This window comes from Charadrius vociferus, unplaced genomic scaffold (genome assembly GCF_000708025.1).
Source record: "Charadrius vociferus isolate BGI_N301 unplaced genomic scaffold, ASM70802v2 scaffold270, whole genome shotgun sequence".
NCBI classification, from domain to species: Eukaryota; Metazoa; Chordata; class Aves; order Charadriiformes; family Charadriidae; genus Charadrius; species Charadrius vociferus.
This window is the reverse complement of record NW_009646411.1, coordinates 273,025-282,081: the sequence shown is the minus strand read 5'-3', so window position 1 is coordinate 282,081 and position 9,057 is coordinate 273,025. Positions and strand designations below refer to the sequence as shown.

The window sequence follows — 9,057 nt, the reverse complement described above, 5'->3', positions numbered from 1 at the left end:
CCTGCTGACTCTCTCCATTTGTTCCATAGATCTCCTGAAGAAATGGGCCCCAAAACAAGACAACTGTCCCCCTAAGGCTTACAGTACCAGAGTGGATGGTCTAAGGAGTACCCTGTCTAGAAAAAACAGAACTGCAAGAAAAAACCTTCCCTGGAAAGAGGCTGCTTAGGAATATCGGCATCATTTTAAGATATTCCAGAAGACCCTTCTCAGCAAGGTGAAGGGAAAGGAGTACATCTTGAAAAAGGTAAGAGACAAATAAGTACACTGCAAGGTTTTAGACATCAATGTTAGGAACGATGTGGTTCCGATACATTTGCAACTGTGGAGTGTAAGTAACACCACATAACCATAACCCACATACTAAAAAATACTCAATGTTTCATGCAAGCGATTGTGCTGACTGGAGGACCGGTTATTTGTTGCCAGTTTCAATCAAATGCTTACTAAGTTGGCCATAACAATGGTATCAACGATGACAGGACTGGTTGAAGTTCCCAGTGTAAATTGGAGCCCCCGAGGTGGCTGTCCAGTAGTAATATCATAGCAGTGTCCTTCCAGAAGCAGATACTCCAATTCATATTCTGCAGCTACAACGTTATCCACCTGTAAGGAGAAGATACTGCTGAATTCAGCCCTAGCTCTAAACTGCAAATTTTTAGTAATTCAGTTACTCTCTAAAATAGCCATGATAATTAAATAACACTTAATTTTACCAGAGTAATTTTCTTAAACAAATATCTAGAAACCCTCAAAGAGCTCAGGTCCTTCGAGTGACAGACTTCACCCACATATTTTTAAGAGTGCCCTTGAACAAAAAGATTTGAATCTCAACTGGTAAGATGCTAGGATAGGAAAGGGGAAGGATTGGTGCCCTATTTTACAATTATTATTTTTTAACGTTTATTGGAGAACGTAGTCAAGTAAGCAATCAGTTTGGCATCTCATAAAAAGTATATGATGGGCTCCAGAACTTTGAATCTAAACCTGCCTAAAGGTAGTCTCATCTAATATTTATCAGCTGAAATAAACGTTTTGCTCTGCATTACTCTTATAGTGTGCTAGGGTACTGTCAGAAATACCAATTCCTTTTTGCTACACCAAACAAAAGTGCCAAGAAAAGAAAAGAAAAAAACCCACAAACACAAAAATACTTGGGTCCCTACCAGGCTAAATTCAGATGTAGCCTGAGGACACCACATAAACAAAATATTAGTCTGATCTCACAAAGCATTTTCTCTCATTGCACATCCAAAATGACAGTTGAATCGCTACAGCACCAACAGACTGCATATTAGGAACTGGAAATTGTGCACCTGCAAAAGTAAAGCTACTATTTATTTGGAGGCTTAGGATGGTACTTCGAATGCCTGATGCATTTAATCCCCCTCTGTCTTGGGCTTTCCGTTAATTTCAGGGAGGGCATGGGAATCACAGGTTTGAAATGCGTAGTAGTATCAGCCATTTAGTGGTTCATTTATGGATTTACAGTTAGGTTAAGAGATGAAAAGCAGAAAAAACTAAACGCAAACAAAACAAACCACATAACAAACACCCAATTTCTTAGATTTCTGAATATCTAGTACAGGATTAGCTATATCACACTGCCGCTATACTGCATCATATTACCAAACATATCAGAGAGATGCAGAAGTAAGAGGAGACTAATACAGTGTTCCGAGAGAAAGTAACCCACATTGGTAATGACCACAAGGTTGTACAGACTGTTCTTTTTCAAGAGGCCGGTTTGTAAAGGGTTTGACAATCTCATTACTCATGCAGCGGATGAGTTTCTGTACTGCAGGAGTCACTGGTGCAACTGGGGCTGCTGGGGCCTGTCTCAGCAGACAAGGTCCAGGGCTGGCTGGTTCTGGAGCCTGAACTTCCCTCTCACCTCTGGAGGTGGTTCCTCCAGGTCACCATATCAGTGGGGAAGCTTATCCTGCCACTGCCCATGCTGCAGATAAATAGAGGACTTCTGCCTCCACAGCTGTCAGTCAGGCACCTTTTGCATATGCTGGATTATAGATATAAAATTACTGAGTTTAATCTATATCTGCAGTTCAGGACCAACTAAGTAATTGCTTATTTCAAAGGAAAAGACTATTTGACTGCCTCATTTAACTTTTATTAAACATTAACAGTCCAAAATTTTCTACTTTGCACCACACATGTATTATCTAACTTTTAATGTGTTTTTAGTGCCCATCATAACATGTTAGTGTAATGTATTTTCTAACTGCTTACCAGCCCACTACTTCTAGATCTTCTGAAAACTATTAAAGTTAACTGCTAACAGCAAGAGGTTAATAATTAGCACTGCATTATCCATTCCATTAAAGATTAATGAGAATCATCAACTTGCACATACAGTTATTCTTCTTTCATTTCTAACGTCCTTTCTCTACTAAACTCTAGCCCCTTGAATTTTTGTTTCCTCCTTACGTTATCCCTGTGTATGTGGGGCGGCACTGCCCAGATCAGTTTTCTAATAGTCTGCTTCAAGGCCTGTTCTAGCAGCAGTCAGCTCCTGAAACTATTGCAACTGAGTGGATTTCTGCTGCACCAGTTTTACTATTTTATTGATAACTGCATATCCTTTTGTGGGCCACAGGAGTGTTTGCCAGTAACAAAAGCTGTGAAAATAGCTGGTAGCTAAAACCAGCTTGGTGGCTTCTCCGAGCAAGGGAAAATAAGTAGAATTTTGCTTACTGAAATAGGACTCAAGATTTTACTTCAAAATTTCTAAAAAGAGGTTTAAAAAAATAACAATCTTATTTTTAGTTGTGACATTAGCTGTAGGGAGCTCTAATCAGAAATATTTTTTCAAACAATAAATGGAAAGGTATTTAATGGCCAAGGTTTCTTTGTTCTAGCTCAAGACATTCTGAAATGTCATATGTACACACTGAAAGCATCTATAGGATCTGCTTCAAGCCTACAATATTTTTCAATCTAGGGTTCAGACATCTATGAATAATTGAGAACAGCGATCTTACTACCAGTGAGCTTAAGTTTAGCTGCATCTCTCCTAGAAAACATTTACGGGTCTGCAAACGTAAAAGGTATTAATATCCACAGTTCTATGTTTATTAGCACGTCAAAATTCTACATTTGTTTCCCATTACAAAAAAAAGCTCTGGAAAAACACCACCATGTAAGAACACCTTGATTTCTCTTACCTCCTCTAAGTAAATATTATCAAGGTCGTAGGGGGTTCTGACAGATTCCACCATCCAGCTCTCAGGAGTATTTAGGTTCAAAGTGAATAGTGGAGACTGGGGCATATCCAAAAACTTGGCAATTGGTCCAGGAGCAAAGTTATTATCTGCTGTGAAAGAAATCTCTGGCTCCAAAACATAGCGATAAAAGCTGAAATTTCAAAAAGAAAATGTTAGAACCTATTTCCACCAAAATTTGCAAATATTTCACTCTCCCTGAACTCACTGATGGCATCGGCTTTCCCAGACCTCCAATGTCTCCAAGGCTTTGTCCAAAGCAACACAGGTTGTGTTGACCTTGGAACAGGTCAGAATTTTCATCTTGAAGGATCAAACAGAATGTGCAAGACTCAACCAGTAAGATAAGTTATTTAACTTTATATAGATACAGATATATTTAAAAAAAAACCCAACACATTAAAAGCATCCAACTTGTAAAACAGCAGAATTACCCTTGTGCTATCAATAAATTCCCAGAATCTCTGTGGGAAATCATGCTATTATATAAATCAGCTCAAATCAGTTATTGAGACTTCCTATAGGATATTTGACTGTGTTTCTGTGCTTGCACATTCCAACAGGTTTTTCTTTCTATCGCTTTTTTTAACCCTGGCATGGTATTGCTTACCTTTTCAGTGGCATGTCAGAAAGTTTGGACTGGCAGTTCATAAACACTCTTAGGTTCATATTTATCAATTGGTTCAAAACCTAAAGTAATGAGAAAAAGACATCCCTTAAAAAGCTAACTAGGAAAGCTGACCACTGGTCTTAAAGACAAGACCTCAAGGAGCCATGTTACCTGTTCATTCCCAATCCTCCCTTCTCATTATTTGCTTTACCTCACCCACCTTTTAATTGCTGGTTTTAAGAACAGTTACCTGCTCCCTCACGCTGCACATTTTCTTTTTGGGATGCAGAGACTTTCTTCCTCAAGAACAGAGTCATTGCAAACTAAACCATTAAAATGGTGAAACTAAAAGCTATCCGGACAATATCTAAGCATTATTTTGTTAGTGTGTCATGTAGTGGAATTAGTTTTTCCACTAATAAACATATTGTGCAACTCAGATGCAGTATTAGAAGGCCATTGGTCACCACCCAGTCAAGGAAGAAGACAAACATTTCAAAACTACAGAACTGAAACAACTTTTTGAAATTGCCATAAAACACGTGACAACATTGCATACATACCAAAAGTAATGGAGCAAGTCTTTGAGCATCTCTGGTCACAGGATCAACAATAGCCACAACATCGAAGTATGTCTCCCCCTCTTTTGGTCTCAGTTTAACTGCACTAAACAGAAGAAAAAACAATTTTAAAGTATCAAATGTACAGATAAACATAGGAAAAACACTATCCATCTCATTTTGAACTCAAATTACTTCCTAAATGCTAGGTGTCTTCTGAAACTAGACAGAGAAAAAAATACATATATACATAAATGTGTATAGAGATAGGTAGACAGATAAAACTCATTTCTGGAATCTCACTGTGCCCTGAAAACTGCTGGGGCCTTTCCTATTGCTACTTGGATTATTTTATTTTTTTTTTTAAGTTAAATGCAATGTAAAGCAATGGAAATGTTAAAAGATAAGGAAAAGCATATTGCTCAGCAAATGCCAGCAATCCTATACCTGTATCGTTCTTCAAAAAAATGATATTCAATCCTTGCCTCTCCTTTTGGTTGAGCAGAAAGAAGAGCATCCACTTTCATTACCAAGTCACTTGCACTGAAAAGAAAGAAAATAAAAATGTTCACATATAGAGAAGAAGAATGAGGAGGAACTTCTTTACTTTGAGGGTAGTGGAGCCCTGGAACAGGCTGCCCAGAGAGGTTGTGGAGTCTCCCACTCTGGAGACATTCAAAACCCGCCTGGACGCTGTCCTGTGCAACCTGTTGTAGGTGACCCTGCTCTGGCCGGGGGGGTTGGACTAGATGATGTCCAGAGGTCCCTTCCAACCCTGACCATTCTGTGATGCTGTGATACTCAGAAAACATGTACTTATCACATTTCTGCCAGCTAGCAGCAAAAGAGAAGACAGATTGAATTCAGATACACAAACTAACATTTTTACTACATCTCCACACAAGCTCTGAAGAATTAAACATATATAGGGGTTAATCCACCATTAATTTAAACAGGTTGCAGCCTTGTTACTGAGGGTACCAAAGGGTTTTACTCTGTAACAAATACAGAGCAGCTGGTATGTTAGGGTTGAGCCATCCTACAGGCACTGCATTCCTGAACTTCACCAACCTCTCTTAGACCTGTAAGCCATTCCAGTCAAACCCTCGTTTCACAGCAGTCGTCCCACTTTACACTGCAACTCTAAGAACTAGGAAGCAATCCTGTGTGTGGAGAAATTTCTGGGAGAGAGAGGTCCTATCATTAAAAGGGAGTTACTTCTGACAGCTTCCTTTTTATTATTCCCATAAATTTTCGGTCTAGTATTTTAAGAATATATTTAATCTTGAAAATGTAAAACCTCTTGAAAGTTCAGTGAAAATTGATTTGTACATCATAGCTTTGCCAAAAAGCAATACTGTAACTTCGAGGTCTGTCAGTTTTTCCTGAATTAAGTAAGTCTCATAGATTTATAGTGACAGCTGTTTAAATTGTTCATACCAGAACCACAAGCCTGGTGAAGTCTGCCAAGTTCTACAGTGTTTTCCAATGCAGCAGATAATTTCAAAAGCTTTTGAAAAACATTGTCAGCATTCAAACCAGGAAACCACTGCTCTGTTCAAAACCAGCCTATGTTCAAACTATGTTCTCTTTCTCCACCCTATCACCCTTATTTCTCTGTTGATTCCCAACATGGCAGTGGGTGCAAAAGTGTTTGGAATGCTGTTAAAACCTGTCCTTCTAGGAGTCAGAATCACACAAGACTTCTGCACAAAAGAGGTCACACTTAACTTACTTGACCAGCCTTTAACAATCAAGCAGCTTCATGGAAAAATGTAATGCTAAATATGAGAGAAACTATTTTCTTAGCTATAAACTCAAACACACAAACGCACACCTATGGACTTTAGTTCTTTCAAATCTGAAGATTACTTTCTTTTGATTAACTCACCTCTGTGCTTTTTGCAATAATTATCTAGAGCTATGATTTTCATTTTTTTATCTCTACCTCTTTTCCTATTTTTTCTTTTTAAAAAGTTAAGAACAGTTTACATGGTTCCATAGTTCTGACAGTGAAATATATTACTAAAATAATTTTTATATTGATAGGCCAGGCAGCACTTAACTGCAAACAAATTCAGAAAGCATATTCCATTGTCTCATTTTCTTCCCTTCTTTCTGCTTGTAAATCAATACTGTAGTAGTCATACATGTGAGTTATGAAACCCTGATATATTGGAAGTAAATGGTTTAGAATAGCGTGTCAGTTAAGATTTAGCTGGGAGAAAAACCCACAAGAAATCTGAATGCCTGAATGAAAAATTGGGCTTCTCTTCCATTTAGAGGAGCAGAAAGGTAATCCAGTACAGAAAGCATTTTCAAGAATAAATGCAATAACATGTAGCAATTTATACCACTTTGTAACACATCCCACAGCAGCAAACAACTCTTCTCTGCATACAGACACCTTTTCTGTTGGTAAAGCTGTCAACAACCAGAGTCAACTAAACTTTGAATGAAACTTCATCTAGTTGAACACAGCAAAGAATTAAGCCAGCCCTGTAGAATGCACCTCCACCCTCATTCTTTACTTTTTAAGCCCACCTGTATCCCCACCCGGCCAATCCAAGAAGCCACTTCCTGAACCCCTCAGATAACCAAGCAGGCTGTTGCTGCCCATGCTGCTGTGATCCAGGGACTATCTCAGCAAGTAGCAATTCATTTACTGTTTCATGTTCACTTGAATGGATATATAGTAAATTCCCACAGCCTTGAGCATTTTCCCAGTTTCTTGCTGCTTGTCAGTGAAGCTCCAGCCAACATGACTCCTCCAACTTCTGTTCGGAGGTAACGGACCAGCCAGGGCAGGTTGCTACTAGATATATATATTGAATCAAGAACAATCAACTCTGAGCAGAGAACCATAGCAGGGGTTGCCAGTACTCTCAGAACTCCCTCCTGAGTCTAGGGGATACAGTTACAGCTCCATTCCTCCAGGAGATTGTAAACTATAAAAAGAGTCGCTAAAGCACTTTAAACCCAAAAAAGGTAATTTACATCTATCTCTTTCTCACTTGCACCTCTGAGCAGCTGAGCCAATAGAGCTTTCTCCAGGCTACAGAAAGTCACGTTACCAGAGTACCATCACTTTTTTGTAGGCCTCTTCACGTTTACTTACAGATCTTCTTCGAATCCCAGCTGCTGAATCTGAGATTTGATTTTCTGTCCTGACGTCTTTAGTATGATATTCTCAAGGAGATGAAAATCATCCTGATTGAACATCTCACCATCCTCTAATGGACCAATAATCTACAAAAAAATAAGATCAGCATTATTAGGTAAAGGCTAAACTGAAACAAAATTCAAAGATGTATTAAATAAATATTTCAGCCCAGTGTCAATGTCACCTGAGGTTAACAGATAAGCTAGCTATTTACAGCTAGGAGTCCCACACTAAGGCATAAAATGCGCACTTAAAAATTTTCACTGAGTGCTTGGTTTGCAAAAGTCAAGCACATTGAATTATACATGCAACACTACATCTTGAAGGGGCACTAGAATACCAGGCCAATTTCAGTAGTCCAGCAAGACTCCAGCAAGTCTCACTCCTTTAGCTTTCAGAAGCCTAAAAGCTACCTAGACAATTCTTGCTATTTCGCTAATAAGAGAAATAAAATACCACAACTCATCGCTTGAAATTTTTAACCCGTTAAAGTATACAGTAACCAGTGGAACTTGTGGGCTTTTTTCCTAACTAGGAAGCAGCTGACAAAAAGAAAACTGAATGCTGTACACAGCTGGGTTTCATTATTTGCAGTGAAATACTATTGTAACATCATTTGCCTAATCTAAGTGACTACCATAAAAAGAGCTGGTGGAAGAGACCAAGGCACCTTGGTCAGGGCCAGATACAGCAGCATGTTGCCCAATGAACTGAAGCAGCACAATCTTTCAAATTTATTATCCCTTTCTGCCCCTGGACTCAATTAACTGCCAACATGAAAGCAACTCTAGTACTGAGAGATCTGAATTTGTACAAAACACTAACAACTAACTGCACACAGTACGAAGAAAAGGTCATGCAGGTCTGAGTAAATCCAACTGGAAGCAGTCCTAAAGATTGCTGAGACCTAAAGAAGGTTGAGACTCTGTGATTCCTAGACTGCTGCTCAAGGTCTGCGTCTTTCCCACATGTGGAATAGCTCTGTTACTGTCTTCCAATTGATCTCACCCTTCCATTGCTGATCACAGCCCTCTGCCCCTTCTTCAGCTTTAGAACGTCTCTGCAATATATAGCATGGGACAGAATAAAGTCCACCTTGGGAGATTCAAAGGCTTCTTTGAAAATATTGATATCCATACCCTGAAAGAAAAGAATACTTGACATTGAAACAGGAAGAAAAGTACACCTCTGCACACTTTTTAATGCACCTTTTTTGTTTCCATTCAAGAACATCTTTGTATCTTGCTAAAATTTATCCCCAGGCCCCTTTTCTTTGTGGTCTTAAGCCTAGTTCTTGCTTGTCACCTTCAAACATTTTCCTAACTTCTGATGTGAAGGGCCGCAGCCCTAGTAATTGCTGCTGCTTAGACCAGTTGGTTCATTCTTCTGTTCTCAAGTGATTCTTGCCTAACTTTCGAAAAAGAGAAATGTAGGATTTTTCCTCAGATTTTTAAAGTTTATAGTTCTCTCTTAACCCCCCAAGAA

The 9,057-nt window shown here is 38.9% G+C and overlaps 1 protein-coding gene across 1 annotated transcript in view; it reads right to left on the bottom strand.

Moving 5' to 3' along the window:
- UGGT1 (UDP-glucose glycoprotein glucosyltransferase 1) overlaps positions 1-9,057 on the bottom strand; it is a 42,587-nt gene that overhangs the window by 9,950 nt on the left and 23,580 nt on the right. The window contains exons 23-29 of the mRNA XM_009880425.1: positions 8,581-8,712; positions 7,528-7,658; positions 4,857-4,952; positions 4,413-4,515; positions 3,850-3,929; positions 3,183-3,372; positions 448-606 (exon numbers count right to left, since the gene is read on the bottom strand). Coding sequence (XP_009878727.1) covers positions 448-606; positions 3,183-3,372; positions 3,850-3,929; positions 4,413-4,515; positions 4,857-4,952; positions 7,528-7,658; positions 8,581-8,712 — 891 coding nt within the window. The remainder of the gene's footprint in view (positions 1-447; positions 607-3,182; positions 3,373-3,849; positions 3,930-4,412; positions 4,516-4,856; positions 4,953-7,527; positions 7,659-8,580; positions 8,713-9,057) is intronic.